This window comes from Marmota flaviventris, chromosome 9 (assembly GCF_047511675.1).
Source record: "Marmota flaviventris isolate mMarFla1 chromosome 9, mMarFla1.hap1, whole genome shotgun sequence".
Classification (NCBI taxonomy): domain Eukaryota; kingdom Metazoa; phylum Chordata; class Mammalia; order Rodentia; family Sciuridae; genus Marmota; species Marmota flaviventris.
This window is the reverse complement of record NC_092506.1, coordinates 55231044-55258005: the sequence shown is the minus strand read 5'-3', so window position 1 is coordinate 55258005 and position 26962 is coordinate 55231044. Positions and strand designations below refer to the sequence as shown.

General features: G+C 44.0%; 2 protein-coding genes across 9 annotated transcripts in view; one reads left to right on the top strand and one right to left on the bottom strand.

Annotated features, from left to right (window-relative positions):
* Nucleotides 1-26962, top strand: part of Ppfibp2 (PPFIA binding protein 2) — a 160372-nt gene that overhangs the window by 132145 nt on the left and 1265 nt on the right. For 5 of the 8 annotated variants that reach the window (XM_071616407.1, XM_071616405.1, XM_071616406.1 and 2 more), the window contains 10 exons: nt 992-1133; nt 1821-1949; nt 8211-8361; nt 8625-8736; nt 8956-9044; nt 9344-9466; nt 11003-11128; nt 11864-12052; nt 13216-13401; nt 15579-15644. In XM_071616407.1, coding sequence (XP_071472508.1) covers nt 992-1133; nt 1821-1949; nt 8211-8361; nt 8625-8736; nt 8956-9044; nt 9344-9466; nt 11003-11128; nt 11864-12052; nt 13216-13401; nt 15579-15644 — 1313 coding nt within the window. Of the gene's footprint in view, nt 1-991; nt 1134-1820; nt 1950-8210; nt 8362-8624; nt 8737-8955; nt 9045-9343; nt 9467-11002; nt 11129-11863; nt 12053-13215; nt 13402-15578; nt 15645-16779; nt 19486-26962 lie in introns of those variants that run through there. The other 3 variants (XM_027942424.3, XM_071616409.1, XM_071616408.1) reach the window with 3 other exon arrangements.
* On the bottom strand, nt 19540-26866 carry Cyb5r2 (cytochrome b5 reductase 2). Its single transcript, XM_027942370.2, has 8 exons — nt 26785-26866; nt 26525-26597; nt 24077-24183; nt 23634-23763; nt 23096-23179; nt 22336-22421; nt 20854-20953; nt 19540-19991 (listed from the first exon to the last, which is right to left on the bottom strand). The coding sequence occupies exons 1-8, from the start codon at nt 26860-26862 to the stop codon at nt 19819-19821; spliced, it is 831 nt and encodes a 276-aa protein (XP_027798171.1). The 5' UTR covers nt 26863-26866; the 3' UTR covers nt 19540-19818.

Genomic DNA, 26962 nt, shown 5'->3' with positions numbered 1-26962 from the left:
AGCCAAGGAAGGAATATTCTAGTCCAGCAGAGTTTCCCCTTCCTCTGACTCCTCTGCTCAACTGTTGCCTGAGTCAGCCTGTGTGTTGGCTCATGAAGGCCAGTTCTGCTGTGGCTACAGAAGCTCTAGATAAGCCTTTAAATGAGTGTATCCAGTAACAGACCTGGACTCACAGCAGCTCCAGATCATTCTAGTCTGACTGAATGACCTTTGATACCTGTGCAAGAGCTTCATGTGACCCAGGTTGTTTAGTCCCTGCTGTTCTCCTTCCCTTTCCCCACAGGTAGACAAATACCTCAGCCTGCCAGGAAGTAGCACCTAGCATTTGGCCCCTCTTTTGAGGCCTTCTTTCAGTTAATGACCCTGTAGGCTAGGCTGAGTCAACACTTACCCCATCTTTCTTCATGGGATTATTTTTCTTTTGAGTTTTTCTCTCTTGCTTGATGACACTCTTTTTTATTTCTTTGCTTCCCTGTAACTCTTTTGGGTTGGACTTTGGCCTCTCTTGTTTCTTCATGTGGCTTCTCTGCTTCTTGGTTGGCTGGAGATCGTGGCCGGAGTGTCAGTGCCCCTGTATTAGGTACTGTACCCGTACCAGGTGAGGTGGAGAGTGAGAATGCTTTTGCTTCCCATTTACCAATCCTTTTACTACTACCCCAAATGCTTGGCCATTGTCCCCTCCTGCCTGCATGCCTGCATATCCCTCTGAAAAGAGAACACAATCCTTGTTGAATAATCCACAAAAACTTAGACCCAAACCTTTTGAATTTGATGTCATTAGCTCACTCAGATTTGAAACACTGAGCTCACTGATGCCTTATCTGGAAAGCCTGGAGTGTGCCTGAACCTCTACTGGCCTCTGGGATACTGGTGTCAAGCTCTAAAGAGCTGGGTGGTCTTCTGAACTCCAAATCGGATGCCTGGGCTTAGGGAATAGGGGTCCAAAGGTCATTCCTCTGATTGACATATCATTCAATCTTTTCAACCACAGGAGACACAGAAAGCAGTTGGGAAAATGCTGCCATGGCCAACGAACTCTCTTCCAACTCATCGGGTGCTGAGTCAAGCCCCCAGTCCCCCCTGACACCAGATGGTAAACGGAGCCCCAAAGGAATCAAGAAATTCTGGGGAAAGTAAGTTGGTAGTAATGGGTTATAATCATATTGCTTGAAATTAATTTTCTTCTTGATTCGATAAAAAAATCTGTGTAAGTACTTGATCCATTAGACACTGGGACAGCAGTTAAAATGGAGCAGTCATGTTCAGGGTGAATTTGAGTTATTTTTACAGGGCCTAGAGAAGGGAAGATATATATGAAAGTTATCATATATATAAAAAGTTGATATATATTATATAAAGTTAATATATTAATATATAAAGTTAATATAGCCAGTGTCCTTACACATGTCATTCATTCTAGACATCCATCCCACACACCCCAATGATATTCACTTCAGCTTATCCTATATGGGTTTTGGGAGAGGAACAGATGGGACTGCAAAAATCTTTGAAGACAGAAAGCTGAGTTCTTGCTGGCCCGAGTGACATAGTCTATGAAATAGGCAGACACTGGAGCCTCCTTCCAGGCAGCAACCTTTAATTTGTCCCCCAAGGGGAGTGGCCCATCCCAGGCTTAGAATTGAGATGCAAGCCCAATGAAGGAACTGTCATAAGTCATGATCCTTGGTCTCTGGGGAGGCATAAGGAGATAGCATTGCACTGAGTCTGGACTGCATGGCCCTACCTGCAAAGGAGGGGTTACACTGCCTCTAGACTCTCAGGTCATCCCTGACAGTCTGCACGGATTCCTCTCCATGCAGAATCCGAAGAACTCAGTCAGGAAATTTCAACACTGATGCACCAGGGATGGCAGAGTTTCGACGAGGTGGGCTTCGGGCAACTGCAGGACCAAGACTCTCTAGGACCAGAGATTCTAAGGGACAGAAAAGGTAAGGCTCCTTTCAGTCTATCTACAGAGAGCTACATGAAATTTTTCCTGGAATGGAGTGGGACAAGGGACTGGATGTCCCAGAGCCTCCAGAGATGGATGGGAGGAACCCTTCATGCAGAGCTTCTTGACTTGCCCATTTGACACTTGTCAACTTTGCTCATGCTGATAGATAAGATACTGAGGAGAAGGCAAGAGGCTCTCTATAGTTGGAGATGGGGTGGTGGTGGTGGTAGGAGTGCCTAAAACAGTTCTGCATATCTATAATCCATTATCAGCAATACCTTTGCACACTGGATTGAGAAGCTTTGTTGAAGCCATTAAGAGCACAGTTCCTAGAATCCCAGACACAGGTTGTATTCTCTGCTCAACCACTTCCTAGCTAAGTTATATAACCTCTTTATTCATCATTTTCTGGTTTGTAAAATGGAGATAAAATATGAGTATTTTATTAAGAAATTCTTATGAGGAATACATTTAAACCAAGCACCAGCTGTCTGCCACACAAGAGTCAACATCCCCTAGTCTATTTGGAAAAGAGAACCTCCTCTTACTGCCTGTGGGCAGCCCACTCCTTCCACAGACTCCACAGGAGAGTGTTAATGGAGCAGGTTGCATCTTCCATTATCCCTCATAATCTCACTGTGCCACATTTTACCAAGGGATGGTAATCGCTAAAGCATGAGTGGCACTGGAATCAAAATGGTGAGTTTTACATCATGCCCTAATTAAAAAAAAAACAAAAAACATAAAGAACCTTAAGCTTTTCTAGAGGTGTCCTTGGTGGACACTTTCTTTACCTCCTTTCCATAGCTTTCCTGCTCTGAGAAAGTGTCTCCCTTCAAACCTAAACAGGTTAATCTTTATTCCTGTTTTGGTGAAGCCCCTTTTTCTATCTTTGTGCTTTGTTAATTTTGATACTTCACATCCAGCAGAATATCTCCTTAGGTCTAAGTTACAGAGCTAAAGTCAGTTCTTCTGGAGTCTTCTGAAGGATTGGATTGTGCCATTTAATCTAACCAAAAGGGGAAAAGTCGGGCTAACTGTCTTGAGTTTAGTGCCCTTGAGATTGCCATATACTAGTGTGAAGTCCAGGTAATTATCAGATAAAATGTACATAACTCAAAAATTAGTTCTCAGAAATAATGCAGTCTAGATTCCAACTGAAGGGAAGAGCATTTCCCTAAATCCGTCCTATTGTTTACAGTAGTACATCCCCTGTGGAAGGGAACCATAGCTTATTTTGCACATATATGAGATACTTTCCTCCCCAGCTTGCCATGGGCAGGTTTATAGATTTTGTCAGGTCTTCACTCAGGTGTTTCCCAGAGTGGGGCTGCATAGTGGGGGAATCCATTTGCATTCTGCAAGTCACTTTAGAGTAAGGGGTAACCAGTGTCAGAAACCTCTGCCAAAGGAAAAAACTGCCATTCCAGCCACAGAGCTGCTTTGTTAGAATGTCTTTGTGCTTTGTTAATCGTAAACAATGGTTGATAAAGGGAATGGGAGTGAAGAGTCCTGATGAGATTGCTGTTTATCTTAACAGTGCTTATGGTAACAAAGATGAATTTGCTGGGAGAAAAGAAAGGCCTTTATTACCCTGAAGCAGAAATTTGATAGAATTATATGCTAATGTCCTCTAGTATTTATAGATATCAAGGCAAAATCTTTAAAAAATGTGTCAATAATATTATTGGAGGAAAAGTACTTTATTAATAATAGCTTCCAGCCCAAATTCTTCTTTTTCTGATAACAAATTATTTTTTAAATAGGTAGTTGATAATAACATTTTGTTGGAGCACTCTCTGATTACAGATGAACAAATTTTATTTCTTTTCCCCCAAAGTACAGTTTTATGGATTTTTACATCCAGATAGCACTGCTGGGAATGGGGAGCCTGTCACCCATACATCCTAGTCAGTTTAAAAGTTTCAAATTTTTCTTTGTTCAAATTTCTCTTTTACAGAGCTCCAAAAAAAATTAAAATTTTATTGTTAATTTTGTTTGCATTTTAAATCTTCTTTTGTGAACTATCTGTATTTTTCCAATTTTATTTAGTCATTTTTATTTTGTTTACTTTATTTGCACTAAACATGCATACATGATTTTTAAAAATTTAGCATAAGAGGTTTTTTGTTGTTTTTCTGCCCTAGGAAAAAGACATTAAAGTGTAATGATTAATGCTAACAGATTCTAGAGCCATAGACTGGATCCCATCTTTATGGAGGGGTTCTCTGAGCTGATCTACTGAGGGTATTGCCCTTCAAGACTCGCGGGTTTATGAAGAGTCTCCCTCCAATCACATCACTGCCCTACTGATGGTCCCATTTGTGTGTGTGTGTGTGTGTGTGTGTGTGTGTGTGTGTGTCTTTTCCCCACACTTGTGGTCAGAGTCATATTTCATGATTATAAGGAAGCTACCAGGGCATCTACTTTATGGGCCCATTCCAGGGTCCAGAGAAAATCAATCAATGTGTTGACAGGGCTAAGTGTTTTGAAAGTTTTACATATATAAGGTATTTTATTTAATTTATTTTTTCATTACATTACTTATTGCACATATAGAGCACTATTTTTCGTATCTCTTTATATACAGTATGTTCATGCCAACTTATGCCATTATACATGTACCCTTTTTTTGCATTACAATTCTTAATACACATATGTACCACCATTTTTCATATCTTTATTTGTATATAAGTATGTTGGCCCCAAATTCAAATCTTCATACATGTATTTTGTATAAGGATGACCATCACATTCCACCATCCATATATAAGGTATTTTAAACACAGTGTTTAGACTGATGAGTCCTTTTATTCCAGTTTTCCCTTTGTCTATAGTTTTCCTTTTATCAGATGATGATGGACTAGACTTAGGGATCTTTGAGAGCTAACTGGTTTAGGGGAAATTGAGTTTGGGGATCCAGTTCAGGTTGAGTAGGATTTGTGGATGTAACCTGCCATCACTCCATAGTTTGTTCAGTTGGGTTTAGTTAACTAGCTATCCTAGCATAAAAAAGCGTCAGTGCTCACTCCTACTTCCCATTTTGCTTGTTGCCCAGAACTAAAGATGCAAATTAGAAGTAATGTTCCAAAACAAATGTGTCCTCTAGCATTCCATACCAGAAGTACGGGATAGTGGAAACAAAACCGTATTTTAGATGTAACAAAGCCAGAAGTTAGTCTGTGGAAATTCTTTCCAGTCATCAGATCTGCAAAATCTTAAGCAGGAGATTTGGTTCTCTTGAGTGCTTAGTCAAAACAGAAATTCCCTCCTGTCAGGAATGTACTTGCTAATGAAGTGTATGCACTTATGAATGTGCCATGCCCTTTCCCCTATCATGGAGGTGGCATATTTGATAATCTCAGTATATCATTTTAACAGCAATTTGGAAAGATGTTTTGGAATGTGTCAATAAAATAAGTTGTTTGGCTGTGTATGAGAAGTACCTTCTCTGTCATTTCTAAATGATTTCCTTAGCATGTTCAGCCATATTCCTGGCAGAGGGGATGGGGGGATCTGGCTTTGACAGAAGCTGAGGAGTTCTGGGTCTGATACTGTAGGAACAACACAAGGCGGGGTAGGGAGGGTATACACAACAATAAATGAGAAGACTACCGAAATGAGGACCAGAACTCTAGTTTGGTTGAAACATCTGAAGGACAGAAGTTTTCAAATTATGATCTCAAAAATTCTTATTTCCTCCTTCAAAACTGAAATGCCTCTCTAATATATACAATTTCTGTTTTTTCCCCACAATTTCCAGAAATGAGAATATGAGTGAAATAAAACCCTAATAACATGTGAAATAAAAGTGATAAAATGAGCATTGGAACAGAGAAATTGTTCTCATATTAAGAAACAAATTATAAATGACAACAAAAAATGTTAGACCATATCAAAAGCAGTAAGTGCAAGAAATAAATTTCAAATAGAAATTGTAAATAAGTTTTCAGGTATTATTTATATAAAGTGAATCATATGAACACATTGTAAAAAGACTGAAATTTCTTGCCGATTTTACATTTTATGCTAACATCAGCAAAGATAAAATAAAACTTAAGCTACTGTCAAAAGAGCATGGACAACACATCAATTAATGAATATTGACAATTTGAAGAATATTTAAGATTAACCATGACAATAGAAAACTTGAATGCTAGAGGTCATGTTCTAAAATGAATGTGTCCTCTAGCATTCCATACCAAAAGTATGGGATAGTGGAAACAAAACCATATTTTAGATGTAACAAAGCCAGAAGCTAGTCTGTGGAAATTCTTCCCAGTCATCAGATCTGCAAAATCTTAAGCAGGAGATTTGGTTCTCTTGAGTGCTTAGTCAAAACAGAAATTCTCTCCTGTCAGGAATGTACTTGCTAATGAAGTGTATGCACTTATGAATCTTTAACATTCATATGTGAGAGATACTTGATAGAAGTTTTCCTAAATTTAATCAATGATTCTAAAAATGTGCATGACAATACCAATTACAATTACAAATTGTGAAGCTGAAACTTTTTAAAACTCTCATAATTATAAAATAAAATATTGACAGTCATCCTAGAAGAAAGACTGACTCAACCTCCATCCTACTCCATCATCTCCAGGGTTCTAGAATGGTGTTTTCTTGTCATTCTGGCCCTTTAAGAAATCCTTTCCCTTTAAGAACAGCTCAGCCAGGTATTCAAAAAATGTATTCCTGTATGTTAGGGGTGGGGGTCAGCTCTCTGTATTAAGTGGTTTTGCATCTGTACATTAAGCCAACTGAGTACTGAAGATGTGGTTAGATCTACAATGGTTTGCACTGAACATGCACACACTTTTTTCTTGCCATCATTTTCTAATAATGCAGTATAACAACTATTTGCATGGCATTTACATTATATTAGGTAATGTAAATAATCTAGATATGACTTAAGTTTATGGAGGATATGTGTAGGTTGTATGTAAATACTACTCCATCTTATGTAAGGGACTTGACTCCCTCCGAATTTGCTATCTGCAGGGGGTCCTAGAACCAATTTCCTGTGGATACCAACAGACAACTGTACTTTCCTAGAAAGAAATCTTTGTGAATATTTAGTCTTTTATATTCCATAAATCCCCATTTATTTTTAAAAATGAACATAAAGTTACTTTGTCCACTGCCTGCCACAAAGTTTCTTTTGGGATTTTGAATGTTCCATTATATTCACACTTTAAATGAAAAATTGATGTCTCTAAGAATGGTTGGTTTTAATGTCTACTCATCCTGTCGGAACATGATCTAACTCTTCATTTATTCATGTCTTTTTTTTTATGTTGCATAGTTGAGTGTTATGGCTACTATATCACCCCACTCTACCCCCTTGTGATCCCCACCCCATCACAATCACATACACAGGTACACACATTCCTTGTTAAGGCAATGTCTAGGCCGTTTATAATTTTGGTTTGTATGGGGGAGAATTTTTATTGTTTTAACAAATGCTTTAGTAGCTGTACATGGATACTGTGTAGAAATTGATTGATTTTTGCTTGTAATATACATATTACATATGTATATATGTGTATGTGTGTGTATTTTATTACTAGTCACCTTATTGAGCTCTCTTGAGCTTTCCAGGCAGGCAGCCCTCATCTGAAAAGAACTATTTTCTTTTATGTCTACCTTTCTAGTAGCTATACTTCTTACTTTTATTTATTCTAATAAACATTATAATATTTTGGATGCAATCCTCAGAATACTGTTGTTATTATTAATAAGTACTTATAAAAATATATTGTCTCTTTGTTGATTTTTAATATGAAAGTCCCTAGTATTTTATTAATATTAGCTATTGTTAATTGGAGGGCTGTTGATTTTTTTTTTTTTTTTTTTTTTAATGTTAGAGAACCGATTGTCTTTTTCCAACTTTCTAAGTATTTTCCTTAAAAAGAGTGTTGAATCTTGTGGACAAAATGAGTTAGTTTTAGGTGTTCTTCCTAATAGGGCCATGCTCTGGGATTGTGACATGTTGAGGTATATGTGGACCTATTGACTGCAGTCTCTTAAGGATTATGTCAGCTATCTCGTTCTCTAAGTAGCTGGATTTGAAACTCATTTGTTATGGAGGGGACTTGAATGTACCTCATGTGAGTGTGTTGTTGTGGAATTTCCTTCAGCTATAGCCCATGGTTAGGTTGTTTGTTAAAAGGTAGTTCCTTTTTGATGAGGCTTTATTATACGCAGAACCTCAGACTCTCAACTTACAAAAGTATACTGTTTCCCTGCTTCCCAGTGATGCCAATGCCCCCTTTGCCCAGTGGAGCACAGAGCGTGTATGTTCATGGCTTGAGGACTTCGGCCTGGCTCAGTACGTGATCTTTGCCAGGCAATGGGTGACATCTGGCCACACTTTACTGACAGCTACCCCTCAGGACATGGAAAAGGTAAGAACTGAGCCCAGGGAAAGGAGGCTGTTATTTCTCCCTAGACCAATTCATGGGAAGGTGAAGGCCCCCCACTCCATATACACACAGGAAGATGGGCAGGAAGGCTGGGATTTCCTTAGTAACTGCAGGTTGACATCCCAGGGTCTTGTGCACAGATCCCCTGCCACACTCTTTAGAGCATCTCCACCCTGACACAACATCCTCTGGAGATCAAATTGTCTGCCAAAATTTTACATCTGGTCTTCATCTTGCAATTTCAGGAACTAGGAATTAAGCACCCTCTTCATAGAAAGAAACTTGTTTTAGCAGTGAAAGCCATCAACACCAAGCAGGAAGAGAAGTCTGCGCTGCTGGATCACATTTGGGTGACACGTAAGGACAGGCATATATGTATTAAGTATGTATCTGACTGTTCCTAAAGGTAAAAAGAATTTCCATGTTGAATGTGTGCCTCAAAGATAGCTGTGTCCTTGTGAAAGGCAGATGGATTACTAAATCTTCTGAAAAAAACTGGAACCTCAAAATGATAATTGTTGCTCCTATTCTCAGGAATCCCAACACATCTATTTTTTTTTTTTTCTGTATTTATAGGGTGGCTTGATGATATCGGCTTACCCCAATATAAAGACCAGTTTCATGAGTCCAGAGTTGATGGACGAATGCTGCAATACCTAACTGTGGTGAGGACTTTTCCTTTAAATATTTCAGTTGTATCTGTGAGCATTTGGCTCAGATATGCCCATGATTGTTATTTTAAGCCTGATTCCATCTTATTCTGAAGTCCTTGAAATAGTATTGATTGTTACATAAGATATCCCCAGTAGCAGAGTACAAACCATTGTGATAAGAGAAACTGTTGGTATGTCCATAATGCACCTTCCTGAAATGTGGAAGTCTTTTGTCTGTTTGGCCAGACCAGGAAGGACCACTGGAGTCTTGTTACTTTGGAAACTGGCTCATCAAAACTTTTCTTTTCCAGAATGATTTACTCTTCTTAAAAGTCACCAGCCAGCTACATCATCTCAGCATCAAATGTGCCATTCATGTGCTGCATGTCAACAAGTTCAACCCCCACTGCCTGCATCGGCGCCCAGCTGATGAGGTGAGGGCAGGATAATAGCTATGCAGGGAGCCCTGAGCCAGGACACTTGAAATATCCTGTGTGAAAAAATAAGATTTACATAATCACAAAATGCTGCATTTTGGACTGTGGTGCTTGGGATTCTGGCACCCAAAACACCCATGTTACTTGTACTTTTGTGTTCCATTGTGGCCACTAAACCTCCAAATCTTCCACTCTCCCTTACATTACAAATGTAATGTCTGTGGCAACAAGTTTTTCAAAGTCATCATAATGATTACAGGAGATGATGCAAAGGAAGGGGGAAGAGATACACAAAGTGGAAATTTGAGTGTCAGGCAGAGGACAGGAAAAAACAGAGAAAAAGGGACAAGGAGCCCTACAAAATCATACACTAAGAATAGTTTTTCCTACTTGTATATATACAAAATTAAACAATGTTCAGGTCCAGATATACAGAATCCATGAGCAGGTCTTAGTAGAGAAGAAACATTACAGATAAACACAGCAACCCAAATGATATATTTGATATTGTTCCATGAACCTCAGGGTTCTTGGTGGGCCCCAAACTGAAGTGTTGTCAGTTACATCCCACCTCCTCTGTTCCTGGAAACTTTGTCTACCTCTGCTTCCTGGGGGATTAATGACTCTTAACCTCTGTTCTCCACCTCCTGTTTTCTCGGTATTCAACAAATATACTTTGCTTGCCCAGGCACAGTGCTGGGCATTTTAAAGTATCTTGATGTGTGTTCCCTGTTTTAGTCAGCTTTTCACTGCTGTGATTAAAAGACCTGATGAGAATAATTTTAGAGGAGGAAAAGTTTATTTGGGGGCCCATAGGTTCAGAGGTCTCAATTCCTTGAGGCTTAAGGTGAGGTAGGACATCATGACAGAAGAGTGTGGTGGAGGAAAGTGGCTCATATGATGATCAGAAAGTAGAGAGAGACTCCACTAGCCAGATAGAAAATATGTACCCCAAAGCCATGCCCCCAGTGACCCACCTCCTCCAGCCGCACATTATCCACCTTCAGTTACCACAGAATTAATCCCTTCAGGGGATTAATTCACTGTTTTAGGTTAAGGCCTTCCTAACCCAACCATTTGTCCTCTAAACCTTCTTGCGTTGTCTCACACATGAGCTTTTGGGGCACACCTCACATCTAAACCATAACATTCCCCTAAACAATTGTCCACAAAAAGATCTTTTTCTTTATAAAACACTTTTCTCATAAGTGAATCTTTAAAATTATGTTGAATAATTGAATGAAAAACTACATGCCTTTATTTATTTTTCCCAAAGTTAGCCGGAAAATTAGGGAGAAACAGGATTCTGCATTCAGATGTCTTAGTGTAGAAGATCATGTAAGATCCAGTAAGAGCTGTTTCTCAGAACTGAGAAGGCTCTCAGGGAGGCAGTCTGGCTGGCCTGGGTTGTTAGGCACAAGGGTCTTCTTTTGGTGAGGCTTCTGGGGCAGATTCATTCACAGGGGATGACCCCACAGAGGACTGTGGTAGGACCAATGAAGTCTAATGTCTTCACTCTTCTTCCTCTCACAGAGTAACCTTTCTCCTTCAGAAGTTGTGCAATGGTCCAACCACAGGGTGATGGAATGGTTGCGATCTGTGGACCTGGCAGAGTATGCACCCAACCTTCGAGGGAGTGGTGTCCATGGAGGTCTTATTGTGAGTTGCACTCTGGGCTAGCCCAGTTGCTTTGATGTAGACTTGGGTATTCAGAAACTAATTTTCTGAGGGCCAAACATATATTCTAGTTAAAAAAAAAAAAAAAAGATACTTCATCTGAAACCTTTATAGAATCTGAAGTTTCAAAATATTTGATAATTTGTGGGTAAGAATTAATATACCCCATGGAAACAAGATAACTTCTGGAAGGGCTTCCTCCACTACAGACCGAGAGATCCCAGGTTAGTGGGAATGCATGAGAATCAGACCTACACAAGTCAGCTTTACCTGCTTCTAGACGAACAGGGGGACTGGGAAATGAAGGGGAGGTCATCAAATGTAATTTCCTGCTTGCCATGATATAATCCTTATCACAACTCAGATCTGTCAAGTGGCAAAGCCAGAGAAGAAATATGGAGATGGTGGTGTGGATGTTTGGAGGTGGTGGTTTGAACATATAAGGTTCAAGACTTGTAAGAGACTGGGAGACATCCTAAAGAGGTCGCTGTTCTCTGTTGGTCTGTGAAAATGAGATGGTCACTTAACAAATATGCTAGTGTCTGCTCAAAGCCAAGCCTCGTCTGGGTAGAGAGAGGAAAGTAGGACATAGAACAAGGGTATGAGCTTCAGCCTAATTTTGAAGGCACCCTAAGGCCCTGAAGGCCAGTTTCTCCCTATTACTTACTAGGTATCATCTGTTGCCACTGACTAAATTTGTCTATGATTCTTTTTTAGATCCTGGAACCACGATTCACTGGGGATACCCTGGCCATGCTTCTCAATATCCCACCACAGAAGACGCTCCTCAGGCGCCACCTGACCACCAAATTCAGTGCCCTGATTGGTCCTGAGGCTGAACAGGAAAAGAGAGATAAAATGGCCTCACCAGCTTATACACCACTGACTACCACGGCCAAAGTCCGGGTGAGTTGTTATACTCTTTCTGGGTTACCCCTGGGGACTTCCTTCTGGCTGTCAGGTCATACAGCCACTGGCTCAGTACATGGAGCCAGATCAGTGTATACATTGAGAACCAGGAGCAGCACTCAGCTTCTGCTGCAGGAGTTTGGTCTGTTTGTCTTCATTAGGCCTACTGCCTACCTGTCCTAAGTCCAAGAAAGAGAGCACAGGGTTTTTTACACAGAGGCCATGTTCAGGAAGCATCTATTCTCAGGTAGCTGGGAGCTTGTCCTCTACCCAGTGCTACTGTTACTCATTTTGCACAGCAGATGAGTTCCTGATCTGGATTCCCTTCCATTAGGCCCATCTGTGTGCCACAGTGCAGGGGACTCAGTCAAAGCTACCCTGACAGCATGGGGAGTGCTCCTGTTGCAGCTGGTTCCACTTGTCCTGTTCTGTGATGTGGCCTGCACACAGCTGTCCCATATCCCTAATCTGAAGTCATCCAAGTACCAAGACCAAGCATCTGTGGGCTCCCTAAATCCCACAAAGCCCTTCCTGAGCCACAACATCCCCACCATGTCCTTCCCAGATCACAGGCCCACAGACTCACTCTCTGGAAGCCAGGTTGGCCCCTCCCCAGCAGGCATGATGGTGCCTCACAGCACAGCTCACAGCTTAACCTTCTTTCCTAATGAAGCACAACAGCAAGTATCTGGACTTTCTGAGGGGGGAGTCCAGTGCTGGGCAAAGCTAAAGCAAGAAGGAAGACCAACCCAGGGCATCTGGTGTGGCTCTCAAAGCACTGGTGTCAAAGGCACTGGGTGCTGCTCCCTAGTGTGCTGTCATCAAATGTGTTGAGGCAAGTCCTCCATGCTTGGCCTCAAGTGCAGGCTGGTGTTCAGTAGGAACTGAGTCCATCTGGGAAAATAGGAAAGTTCCTGGGAAAATAGGACAATGGGAACGAGTTTTCCCACAGTCTTGGAGGAGCAGTTCTTGTTAGGATTATTTATCTTTTGATCTTTCCTCAGCATAGAAATTGCCTACAGGACCTGTTTGGTTCAGTTTTTTCAAGAAGCACTTTGCCTTAGTTCTTTCCTCCTAGGACTGTTCTTAAATATATTGTCGGTCATATCTGCACACTGGAGTAGTAATCTTTCCATAATCTTGTATTTGCTGTATTTTAGCCAAGGAAACTGGGATTTTCACATTTTGGAAACATAAGAAGAAAGAAGTTTGATGAATCCACAGATTACATTTGCCCAATGGAATCTAATGATGCTATCAGTGATAGTCACCGGGTCTACAGTGGCTGCCGAGGCCTCAGCCCCCTTGATGCTCCTGAACTGGATGAGTTGGACCAGGTGGGACAGGTTAGCTGATGCTTGTCACCTGCCCTCTCTGTGCACCTGAAAACACAGTAACACCACGTGTGCCATCATAACTGCAACCTCACCCCCTGCTCATGTGCATGACTTGCAGAGAACATTCCAGCAATTATATAGCCCTAGGTCAATCTCTCTTCATACTTTGAAGAGGCATGCTTTGGGGACTGTTGTCAAAGGTGGACTCAGGATGAAAAACCCTTTAAGATGCTTTTACATTTTTAGTAATTTTAAACAGCCAACTTCAGCACCACCAGATATGCATGAACTTAGACACAGGTCCAGAGGCTATGAACAATCCCCAAAGACTCAACTCTCAGGCATTTCCCCTGTGCTGCGGTTAAAAGAAAAGCTCAAGTGCCTTATGCCTATGGACCAGAGAATCTTGGCTGAGATCAAAGAGACAAATGGCAGGGACTTCTGCGGTGGTGACAGTGTAATTGTGTTATGTCTTTCTCTACAGAGGTAGTTGCTTCTTTCTGATAATAAAAACAATATTTATGTAGGAAGTAAACAGTGCAACATATTTTTAATCTTGTTGGGGGAAGAAAGGTGAGCATGGCTGGAAATGGAACCCTACTGATTGTAGCTTAAAAGCCTGTGGCACTGAGCCCAATCCAGGTACACAGTCAGGATTCCCCAAGGGGGATGGAGCAAAGAGGGACCCCTTTTTCCTCTTTGTATCCTTCAGAGAGGACTGCCTCAGGCCCCACCTCCCTCAGTGAAGCAGAGGGGAAACTTGGGTCTCATGCACATCCTGGCTATAGGTCACATCTGCTGTGCAGACCCCAAGTTGGTTTCCAGTTCACTAAAGGAGGGTAGGGGTGACAAGTAGGGATGCCTTGCTGGCAACACTCTCTGTTCCTTCACGTGTTCTGCCAGCTTCTCATAACTGTTGTGGGGGATGGTTCGCCTGGGCTGGCAGGGCTGAAGCAGATCTGGCCTCTTGATTTAGAGGCTGACTAGCTGATAATGGGCCCTCCAGATGGGCTCTGTCTGGCCAGAGACAGAGAGAGACATGTGGTGCCAGGCTGAGCTCCTGCTCTTGAGATTCCAGTTCACCCCAGGCCAGTGTTTGGCTTCACTGGGTCCCTTGGGCCTCATCTACAGAAGAATAACAGCAGTGTCATAATCATCTGACAGTGGGGCAGGGCCAGTGACTCCATTGTAGCACTCTGATTCTGTCCCAGATGGAAAGGCTGCTAAGATTTGCTTCTTATACCACCAGCAGCCTCAGACATGGCCAATTCCCTCAAACCACCACCTCCCCTGAGGTCCAGCTAGTGAGAAATGTAGATACAAGCTTGTCAGCTGGGAACACTGGTGTTCGATCCTGGCACTCAGGGCAATTGAATGGCACTCACTCCTCCAGGCTGATCCCTGGCCATTGTGGCTGTACAGCCAGTCAGGCCAGCTTTATCCCTTATTTCTTTGTTATCATATCCTGGTGAGAGACTTTGCATGTGCCTGTTTTCAAACCCTGCATGGAACTGTTTTGCCACTAATTCTCTCTGTAGCCGCATGGAAGTCCTCTTTTCCCTTTGTGGGCCTCAGTTGTTCCACCTGTTAAAAAAAGGGTTTCACTTGATATCCTACAAATCTATAAAGAATGCTTCCAAACCTACAATGTCTAAATCACCTTAGGGAAGGAGAAGTCCAGCATTACCCAAGGAAGAGGGGAGGGGAGGGGAGGAAGGCTCCTCAATAGGGAGGAGGCAGCAGCTTCCTGAAGATGTCCATCTACACTGGGGCATCGGTATCTGGCGTCCTGTTGGTACCTGGAAATTGTCATTCTATCCAGCATCCTAAAGGCCTGCTATTCTCTTCTCCTGGAATTATCTGGAACAGTGAACACGTGCAGCAGAGCTGCTTCTCACAGACTATACCTGCGCCCTGCTTCTCTGTGCCCTAAATGCTGATGTGACATGTGGCCTCATGAAAGTGTGTGCATGCAGTGTGGGACATTGGACACATTTCCTCAGCAACAGAAGCAGCACGTACCCCAGCACTTGCCACTTCTCAAGGCTTGGCACACTCCTTGCCCAACCCTCCAGGGAAGCATGCTCTGGAGAAGCCAGGCCTGAGCAGGATGGACATTGCATGCTGTCTCTGCAAGTTACAAGCTGCATCTGTGTGTGCTGACCAGGCTGCTGCCCATTTTACAGATGGCGCCTTCCGAAGGCACTGTGACGCAGATAGGGCTCCTCTCCCAAGACATTCATCGCCTTACGGTAGGACTCAGACCCCCATCCCCCAACCCTACCACAACACAGTAGGGCTGGTGCCTGAAAAGGCCCAGTGAGCTTGGTGGGCTGCTGTTCAAGGATAAGGGAGAGTAAAGGATTGTGCTGGGCCCTGAGGCCACAGCCTAAGCCTGAGTCAGCCCAGAAAGACAGAAAGCAGCCTAGGGGCCTCCTATTGAGTCACTAATGGGCATCTGAAAGCTCACAGACCTTTAGCTATAGCCAGGTAAGACATACTAGGTCTACGGTTCTCTTCCCCACCTCAGAGCTGGTGAAGAAACTTAGATGTTCAGCAGCCCTAAACCATCTGTGTAGTCAGCCCAGAGCCCAGCCCTCACCTCTGGCCTAGTGGACATGGTTCTTTCCTCTCTGGACATGAGACACATGCATTTCCCATCATCATGGACATCACAGGCAAGCTAGCATATACTGCCATATACCCAAGAGAACAAATCAGATCATGTGGAGGCAGGCAGCTCAGTCTCAGGGGAAGAGGAGCAGCTTTGGAGTAAGGCAGATTCATCTGCTTTTTACCTTAGGTGTGTTGTTCCCTATCTGAGCTTTGGCTTAGTTACCTGTATTTCCCATTTTGCAAGGGTTATAGGCAGATAAGAGCTGGCAATAAAATGGCCAGTTACAGAGCACAAATTGTCTTTGAGGCCCCATGCCTTCCAGACCTTTTAGTTTCTTTAGAGCCCATCCCTGGCCTGGTAGCTATAGTGTCTATCAACACTGAGTCCCCTGTCACTGTACTTTGCTTGCTGATCTACTGAGGCATGTTTAGAAGACTCTGTCTAAGGGCAAGGCAGGAGTCTTCTGGATCCAAGCAGGTCTCTTCTCGTTTCTTGGCTCACACATCACGATGGATCTATCCAACCTTGTCCTATCATCTCTAATAGGCCTTTTGTGGCCTTGAAATAGCAAGTTTACCTCTAAGATGAGCAGTTTATTTTTACCTTAATAGTACTGTCTATTCTGACCCAATGTTCAGGGTCCCCGGGATACCAGGAACTTACAGGCATCTGTCAGACCATACCGAGTGCCCCCTCTGCTCCCTATGTAGCTGTTGTAGGGAAGCCTTGGCCAAAACTATTAAACTGCCCCTTTGGCTGTGTCGTTTCAGACTCTTTTGAGCCAGGACCAGCTGCTGAATGACTCTTGCCTGGCTGCCCCCAACTCTGATGACTGGAGATGACATTCTTCATGGCCGAGAGCCCAGAGAGGCACATGTGGGGCCCTAAGTCTTTGCCTCAATGGGGAGCTGGCACACAGCCATCTGTACTATGCAGATGGAGCTGGTGGGACATCTCAGATGTGGGTGCTGACAAGCAAAGCAGAATGGTGGGACAGGTGTCCAGGAGGTGGCCCTCATGTTCCTAAGTGTTTTCAACTGTGCTGTGTTCTTTACTGAAGCTTTTCTACCTTTTGTACTTTTATACATGGACTACAGACCACTTTGTGGGGAGTGCAATGAGATATCAGTGCATGGACTCAATGGCTCATGCTGTTCCTGGTGACAGCTGGGAGGCTCTTACACCAAAGGGGAAGAACTGTTAGTCATAAATCCTCTGCTGGAAAAAGAAAAAGAAAGTTAGGAAAAAAAGTGTTCTGAATGTTTTATAGTGATTGAGTGGGGTGAAAGCACTATGGGAGCTCTCTCTGGGCTGCTTAACAGGAGCATCTTTTCCATTCACAGAAATCTGGCTGAGGAGGGTATTCAGGGCAAGAGCTGTGGGGATCTTCTGGGCCTCCCACTGTTTGCACAGAGGAGTCCCCAACACACACACACACACACACACACACACACACACTCCCTCATCTCATCCTGACAGAGTGTACCAACCTCTGAGGCCTTTCCCTCATTGTCCTCAAGCGGAATGTCTGCTTAAACAGCTCCCCCCAGTGGAAAGCGTCTGCACACCCTAAACTCATTTCTACTGGAACTCATCATCTTCCCAAACAAGCTGTGCCCTTTCTAATGTGTCCCATTTCAGAGAGCTGCCACTAAGCCCCAGTCAGTGTCCTCTCCCCAACCAGCCCCTTCCTCCCTCCCACCCCCATGCTCTAGTTTCAGCCTCATCTCTCATCTGATTGTTGCAGCTGGTCTTCTTAATTCCTCATCATTCCAGTTGGTCCCCTCCAGACATTTCTCTACCCCATCCCCATGATGACCTCCCAAAACACTGTTTTAATCCTATCATTGTTCAGAACTCCTCAGTTAAATTACCACAGATGAGCATCCCAGTTCCTTCTCCATTATCAGCCATTCTGAACCCACTGTTGAGTCTTCCCTCCCTCCAGGCCTTTGCTTAATCCTTTCCCTCCCTGTGGCATCCATTTTTCTCCCAGTCCCCTTCATGAAGCCAAATGTTGCCTGTCAAGGACGAGCACAGATACTACCTCTATGTCCCTCAGGAAGCTTTTACTCTTATATGGGTAAGCCCAGTCCTGACCTCAAACTGCTTCTTGATCAGGTTCCTGCTGACCAGCATCCTTGATCTCTACACTAGATGCCAGCAGCACCTTTCTTCTAGTTGTGAAATCAAAATGTCTCCATATTTTGTCAAATGTTCCCACAATAGAGGAGGGACAAAACCCCCCATTTGAGAACCATTGGGCTAGAGAATGAATCAGAGAAGGGAGGTCCAGGAAATAAAAAATCTAATGAGGTCAGCAGGAGCCCAATCAAGAAAGATCTTGCAAACTAGGCCCCTGGAATATGTCACAGAGACAGAGGAGTGGCCAGGGTGGGTAATAGAGTACAAGCAGAGCAGGGTTTAAAGTAGGTAGGTAACAAGCATGGTCAGATCTGCAATTAGAGCAAAACCTGAGGTCAGGATCTTATGGTAAAGTATCCAGCAGAGGTGTCATTCCCTGAGCAGGAGATTCCCAGAAGACATGCTGAATGGGTAGGTAGATGAAGCCTGGCCAGCCCTTCCCTTCAGACCTCCCACAGGCCTTCTGTGAGACCATTCCAGTGTATGGCCCCCTGTGGGCAAGACAGCTGTACTGCAGAGAGTTCCCTAGAGCTGCATTCATCTTCTGTGCTCCTTCTGCCCTTCCTATTGTCCTGCATACACATATACAGTGGGTAACAAATCCAGTGGTACCAAGGTCAGTACTGCTTCCATTATGTCAGTTTTTGTGAAAAGAGGAATAACTTGGAATAAAACAGACCCATTTTTAAAGTCAGCTGTGCTACCTACTGGCTGCACACTTAGTGGGAACACTTAATTTCATAACCTGTTTCCTCATCTGCAACTTGGAGAACAAAATCCCCTCAAGATCTCTGGCCTACTCAGATAACAGAGCGGCAACATGTTGTCCTGGTCCTGGACAGCAGATGGCAATAGTAGTCCCTTGTATCACTAGGGGTTAGTGATAGGATTTAAGGCAGAGCTTCTGGAACCTGCATGCAAGTTGAGAAACTTCTGTTATGTATGTAACCATCTCTACCCTTGCCCCATGCCAGGTCAGAGCTTAACACTTGGAGGATTCTCAAAAAATAATCCATTCCATGCCTCCATCTGTTGTGCCCAAAGCAGGGAGTCTGGAAGGAGTTCCCAGAGCCTACTTACTCTGGGATTTATTGCCCTAATGTGTGTGCCTTTAATCCCATTCCCACTTTAAGATGTCCCAGAAGAAAAGGAAGAGTGCATTATGGAGGGTGCCTGAGACTTTGTAGGCCTGACCTTAAAAGCAGCACACTCTAAAGAGAGGTTCAAGAGAGATTATTGGGAGTTACTGTGATCCTACTTGGATTCTGCTGGAATTCTGTTGTGGCACTATTGCAGTTCTGACCCCCTTAGGGGCATATAGAAGTCAACTCTCAAGCAGGGCAGACAAGGCCCAGTGGGTCTCTCACAGAACCATTCTTCATGTGTTATCTGCTGACTACTTAAGTTTATTTTACTATGGAGAAAGATAACCATAACAGAGCTCTTTCCAGCCTCCAAGGCAGGAGGTCTCAGAAGTCATTTTGTCTCCAGCCTCTTGAACACTTCTTCTTAGGCCCCACATTCAAAAGGGGAATGCCAGTGTGGGGGCCCAAGGGTGCATAGAGATGCACCTTCAAAAACATCCCAGTTTAATATGGAGAAGTTGAACTCACTCTGAAACAGAGGAAAGGGTCCCAGGAAATTTTCTAGGAGTACAGGAGATACTAGTAGGTGAAAATCATATCCTTGGTATAACCCAGCTTCTCCAGGTTGGGATGAGCCGCTGTCTGGATCAAGGCTGGTGGGCCACAAACCAGGATGAGTGTGGTTTTCCCAGGGGGTGGGAGGTGCTGCTTGATCATGTCAGCAGTCACAAAGCCTGAGCTGTACTTCCAGCCTGAAATGAAGCACAGCAGGAAAGAGTCACGGGGTAGCAGGCTAAGCCCCCTCCATGCTAGGCTTCTGCCCTCCCTCCTTTCAGCTAAGTAGACCAGGCTGCTCTATAAAGGCTTAGAAGTCTGTACTGCAGCTCCCTGTAATAAGCCCAAGAAGAGGATAAGGGGACAGAATTTACCCCATATTCCAGGCATGGCTGGGACTCAGAGGCCCCTGCTGATGACTGACTTCTGTGAGCACTGAGGAGGGTGAAGGACTTCATGATGAGGTGTACTAGAGTATAGTGAGTCAGGATAGTGAGCTGGAGCTGTCAGGGCGTGGTATGGAATAGTGTGGGGTTTGTGGAGTTGGGCAGTGCCATCTGCTGGGAAGTGAGCCATATGACAAGACAGGTACAGATAGGTACAGTGTGTGAGACATGCCACACAGGGTACATTGTGCATGATGGTTCCTGGGGTGCTGGCTGAGGCTTAGCATATGACAACTGCTGTCCAGATGAGATGGATAGGGAGGGCTGCAGTGGCCATGAACAATGACATGACTGGTGAAAAGACGAGTGGCCATATCAGCTGCAGTATGTGTGATGGCTGTGGTGTTGAGAGTAGCCCTGGGGCTCAGTGTTCCTTTTGATGTTCAGTACAATTCATGGAGTGCTCCTGAGATACTGGACACATGCCTTCTGTCACCATTACAAGCAGGCCATCCAAATCCTATCTCCCTCAACACTTGCATTTCCCATATGGATCCAGAGCCCAAAGCCAAATGCTCAAACTCGGTCCTCATAAACAAAATAAGAGGCCAGTCCTTGAGGTGGATCAAAGCCTGGAGCTGACCCACAGTGAGGGAAGCAACAGGGTTTGTACCAAGGGGAGGCCTGTCCAGGGTGTACCACAGTTTGAACTGGTTTAGGTGAGTCTTGGCAATTTCTTCCAGCTCCTTTCTCATCAAGATATCCTCCTCTGTCTAGAAAAGAAGGAACATTATAAAAGACCCTCCAGGGACAGCCTGTATGTCCTCCCACACACTCCTGCCCAAGCTGCCACCACCCTTGCTTGAGTGTATGCAGTAGACTCCCAGGATAAACGAGGGTTCTGCTGCTCCTACAGAGCAAACCCATCCTCTTATGGAGGGAGCTGCTGGGATGGTGACATTTTCCACAATGCAGCAGTAACTGCTGCTAAAAGACTGTGGCTGTACAGGCTGGGTGGCTTCACTTGAAAGTCCCCATCCCACCTCCTATATTCACTTTAGGCACCAGGAATGGCAGAACCAACTAGAACAAGCTCACTATAGGCTCAGGTCTTCTGCAAGAAAGTAGGGACTAAGAAGTCATTCAGGAGACACTACCAAAGAACTACAAAAGAAAACAGACTGGAGCCTCATGTGGGAAAAGAGAGCCAAAGTCACTTGTCACAGGCTCAGAGTACACAGAAGGTATGGATCATAAAACTCTTCAAGACTCTTGTCTCAGTTTTCCACTTCCGAGGTTCCATTTAAGAAAATAATCTAGAAGTCATCAGGCCTAGGTACAATTATTCCTCATTGTATCATTTAGCATTAATAACTGAAAACTGGAAAAAATGTAGATTTAGTAAATCTAAACTTGACACAGACTATGATGAAAATATTCATAGAATTTTTTGTCTTTCTATTTTTTTGGCCGGGGGGGCAGGGGTGTAGCACATACTAGGAATTAAACCCAGGCATGCTTTTCCACTGAGCCACACTCCTAGCCCTTTAAAATTTTTCTCCTTTTTAATTTTCATTCTGAGTCAGGGTCTCACTAGGTTGCTTAGGGCCTGGCTAAATTGCTAAGGCTAGCCTAGAACTTGCAATCCTGCCTCAGCTTCCTGAGTCACTGGGATTCTAGGCATGCACCATTGTGCCCAGCTCATAAAGAGTTTTAAGGGGAACAAAATGCCTATGTGGTAATGCTAAGTGAAAACAATATATACACACATGCCCACCACACACAGAAATATATAGCACATAAAAAGAATAAGTAAAAATATATATGTTTTCTCTATTTTTTTCCAAATTTCCACTGAGAGCATCTATGATTTTGTACTCAGAAAATCAAAAATATGTATCAAGGAAGGAAGAAATAAGTATCAAGGAGATACTGATGCTACAGCATTGGCTGGGATGACAGAAAAGTTAAACAAAAACAAGCAGTAAAAGGAGCCTGGATTCAGCTTCTCCAGCTGCCCACTAAGCCCTCCCACAGCCACAGGCACCCAAGCAGCAAGCGCTTGGTCAGTGGGGGAGGAATGAATGCAGAGCCCCAGATCAGCAAACATTCCATTCTCCCTCTGCAAGCTCAGGGCTGACTCGGCAGAACTGACCTGGTTGGCAAAGATGAGGGACATCCTGGTCTTGTCCATGGGGTTCTTGGTGATGTGGCGTATGAGCTGCAGCATGGGCGTAATGCCTGGAACACAGTTAGTGGGCAGGCAGAACAGCTTCTCCTGTCCCCTGGCCTGCAGCAGCTTAGCAGTTTCCCTTAGCCCTGATATCTTTTCACTTCTGTCCCCAAACTAAGTGGGGAACAGTCCATCATTTTATTGTCCCTTTTAAATGCAACAGTAATTCAAAAGCCCTTTTTCAGTTTCATATGGCAAAATGGAAAGAGAATTCTGAGCTCTTAAGTATACTCATTTGCAAAACAGAATTAGTTCCTTATTAATTAATAAGTAAATGTGATGCTCTTTAAAGTGCCTATGATGGTACCTGGCACACTGTATGTCTCCATGTTTGTTCTCTTCAGTCAGTTATTCATTCCCAAGGGTTGGGAGAATTGGGCTTGGAATGAGTCTAGAAACTGCTGGAGACCAGGGGCAGTCCAGTCGGCCCCACCTGGCCACATAGCCTCCACATGGCCCAGGATTTCCATGTAAGACTCTCTGTGGCCCTGGACAGCCTCCACATTGGTTCAGAGGAGCAGGGCACACAGGGCCAGGTTCAAGACCTATACTAATTCCACATTCCCACCACCATGGCTATAGAAGGAATCTCTTGTGCCATGCCTTCTCCAATAACTCCAAAGTCAAAGTCAGAATTATCTTAGGGCTCACCTTCTGGATGATACCCCCAGAAACCTCTTACCTGTGCCCCCAGCAATCATTCCCAAGTGACAGACCAGTTTTTTCTCAGGTATGCTCGTTTTGTACTGTCTGATTGCAAGGTTTCCTGGAAACACAGAGAATGCTTCTAATTTCTGCAGCTCTTGTCTGGGAGCGTGCAAAAGACTATTGACTTTCTTTAGGATTCCCAGGAAGCAAGTCCATCTTAGGGACTTGCCAGAGAAGCAGGCCATGATAGCTTCCTCTACCCGCCCCATAAGAGCCTGGGCCTCCTCAGGGAACCTCTGGGCCTTCTCTTCTGAGGCAAAAGGCAAGCTGAAGCTAATATGGAACCTCACAAAGCACTCTCACGCAGTGTAGCAAATGCAAGAGAACAAATCAGCCTGGATTCCACCCATCATCCATTTTCAGTATTATGTCTCAGGCTCTGAGTTGGAGATACAGTGAAGACACACCTAATGAAGATTAGGACCTTGTGAGGTGGGTATATGGATGACAATAAAACCAGTGCAGGAATCTCCTTTCTCCCAGCTGGAGATTCAGTGTGATTACCCCAGTACCTTGCCCTTGGTAAAATAGGCGCCCCGTTGGTCCTCGAAAAAGGATAGTGTCCCCAATTTTCATTTTCTCCAAATACTGAGTCATCTTCCCCCCTTCAGGATAATGAGGGTGTACATTTTTGAAGTAGATCTGAAAAACAAGGCAAACTGATTTTCACATGCTCAGATCTATGGCCCTAGCTGCACACAACTAGAAAATGCATCTGCTACAGAAAGCCACACAGGGAAAATGACCCACTCCCACAATTGCTATGGGCAATACCTAAAGACTGCACTCAGTTTACTATAGCTCCACTGTTAAATGACACTGCTGGAAAGTCCTGCTTGGGGCATGAGCAACCTCACAGAAAAAGTACTGCCCTCTACCCTGACACCCACAGTAAACAGCTGCACATGGTGTTTTTTTTTTTTTTTTTATCTTTATAATCATTTATATCATTTACCTTTATAATTAAGTCCACAAAGCCTTTGTCATCATCACTTGAGACAGGTGTGTATGCCCTGATCACGAAATCATTATCAATTCTGGCCATGAGATGGACATAGTTACCTACAGAAGAGGCACCAAATATTAGCCTGAGCATGGCCAGCCTAAGGAGCACCTGGGAATCCCAGAAAGGACTATACTTCAGTGAAGGAGCAAATGCTGCAGCAAGATGTAAAGAGGGGGCAAGCGGGGAAGGAGCTCAAATCCAGGATCCAGGAGAGGCTACTTTACCTCTCTGGATTTAGTCTCTTCATCTGTAAAATGGGGATGATGAGCTTCGGGTTGTGGCTTAGTGCTAAAACACTTGCCTAGCATGTGCAAGGCTCTGGGTTGGAACCCATTAACACCCCCACCCACCACACACACATACACAAGTGGGGGTGATGATATACCTGTTCAGATGTGATCATAATTTAAGTAATTTGTAAAGGAAGAGAAGCTAACTGAAATTGGAGGGTGAATTTTGCTTCCAAATAAAAATGTTATCTTTATAAACTCATTTCTTCCTGAACTGGATGTACCACTGGGGTCTGTGAATAAGTCACAGCTACCCCATCTGTATCCTAGTGCCTGGCACAGAACAGGCCTGGGATTCATAGACACTGCAGGGCCCCAGTATCTGGACACCTATGGACCAAATAAAGCAACACCACTGTGTCTTTCTGACCTGTGGCTCCACTGAGTGACAGCAATAAAAATTCTGAACCATGAAATTCTGCCCCTCCAGAGTGGAATTCATCACACTCGTATGACACTGAGACTAAGCCCAGTATCAGATGATATGCTGGGCTGCTCAGACTTCTGTTGAATCTAAACTGGAGACTCCAGTGACCATGGCAATTAGTGCTGAGGGTAAGAGTTGCTACCAAGAGGCACTAACACTATAGGCAAGAAAATAATACATGTCAGTTTCTGAGGAAGTAGAAACTGGTTTTCCCAGGAAATTAGAGACTTTAATGGAGACTTAAGAGTAGAGATAGAGGCTCTGTCTCAGGGTAGGGAAAAGACGGTAGGGAGGAGGAAAGGTGGTGGAGTGGAACAGTCAAGAAGCCAGTCCTTGAAATTGTTTCTGGAGCATAAACCAGAGTCTTTGAGGAGGCCCTGAGGTCTGAGGTGTAAGCACACTTGATGACTGACTGTGGTGTAGCCGGGTACCAGGGATACTCAGGCACACAGGCCTGGAGCAGCCTCCTTCTGAGAGCTCACTTGATACTGGGAACCTGGAAAGGCTGTTCAGATGCAGCTAACCTGGGCTTGGTCTAGCAGCATCCCCAGACAACTTGTGGCTGACCCACTGGTCCCTTGGGCCCTATCTCTAACTAGCTTAATTTCAGCTAAGTTGAGAAGCATCAGCAATATCCTGTGTCCTCATATCAAATTCTCTCAGAACTCACTAAAATTACCCTGATCCCACTAACTGCACAGCTTCCACCAGGACCAAGAAAATTTTATTTCTCCAAAGTTTTTCATTCTTTTACTCTTTCTACAAACAGGACTGGTGACAGGCCAGTCAGAGGGCTGGAAGGCAGCAGGACATTGCACTGTCATGCACAGAGAAGGAATTAGGGAGCATCAAGGAGGGTGATGGGCCAATCTAGCTGCCTATGTATAATTTTATTCCCTATAGAATTGAGGTTAAGGTTTTCTCTTGTTCATATGAGAAGAGTAGGCTGAGGATTAGGATATCTAACAGGAAGCAAGCCACACAAGTAGTTTATACAAAGTTTCTCTGGATCCCTAGGCCCTGAAGTTTTCCACCTTACAGACTGACTCAGCTGTCTAGAGGTGTTACAGATTGAAAACAGGGTAACTTGGAATTCTAAGACTGCTAGGACTGATATCACAACAGTTCCTGCTTGTGTAGATCTGGGGACCCTATAGAAAATCCACAGTGAGGGGAAGGCACCTGCCTACCCCCACATTCTGAGCATTCTCCTAACTGCAGAGGAACATCAATTCCTCCTTTCCCTCCTATGTACACAATGCTTTGCAGTTTCTGAATTTTCATATCTGTCAATCACCTTACCCTCACTATAATGTAAATGAAGCAGGTAGGCAGGGCCTGGGAAATCCCAATTCATAGACTGAAGATCAGAAAGGTTGAGAAACTTGGTTAACGATGCCCATCAAAGAACCTTCCAAGGAGCCTTCAATGAGATCTTAGATCTTCTGACTCTAGCATCATCTCTTTTCAATGCTTATTAAGATACCACTTTTAGTCAGCCCAAATGGAATAATGAAGAATGATCCCAAGCCCATTTTCTTCTCCCTGAGCCCATATGGTTCAGGAAGAGTATCAGGGAAACCTCGTACCTCAGGAGGTTGGAAACATGTGCTTCTGATAGGAACAGAGTACCTAGCCCTCAAAGGCTGAGCCCTGGAGATGATACGAAACCCCACTCACCTACAGGAAGCCCTAAGACATGCTCTGGAGAGGGCAATCCAAAGCGGAACCGGCGGGTGTTGTGGTTGATTTTCTAGTAAAAGAAAACAGAGGCAGGCTCTATCAGCTCTAGAACTCTTGCTGGGAAGCTCAAATTCCTGGGAAAATAGCTCCACTGGCCCATGATATGAGTCCACCCCACTTTCCCATCCAATATTCCCCACCACTTCTGTCTCCTGTCTTTCACCCAACCAAGGGGAGGGGTTGGGCTGATCCACTACCTCTTTCTCAATCAAAGGCAATGGGTACTTGGCATCTGGGTCCTGTAAGGTGATAGGATCTCTTTTCCTGGAGTTCATGTTCTTCAGGGCAAACACAAGCACTGTAACCCCAACGACCGCAAGGGCCAGCAGCAGGGAAGGGTCCTGGCAGACACAATGTGAACAGTACATCTCAGGT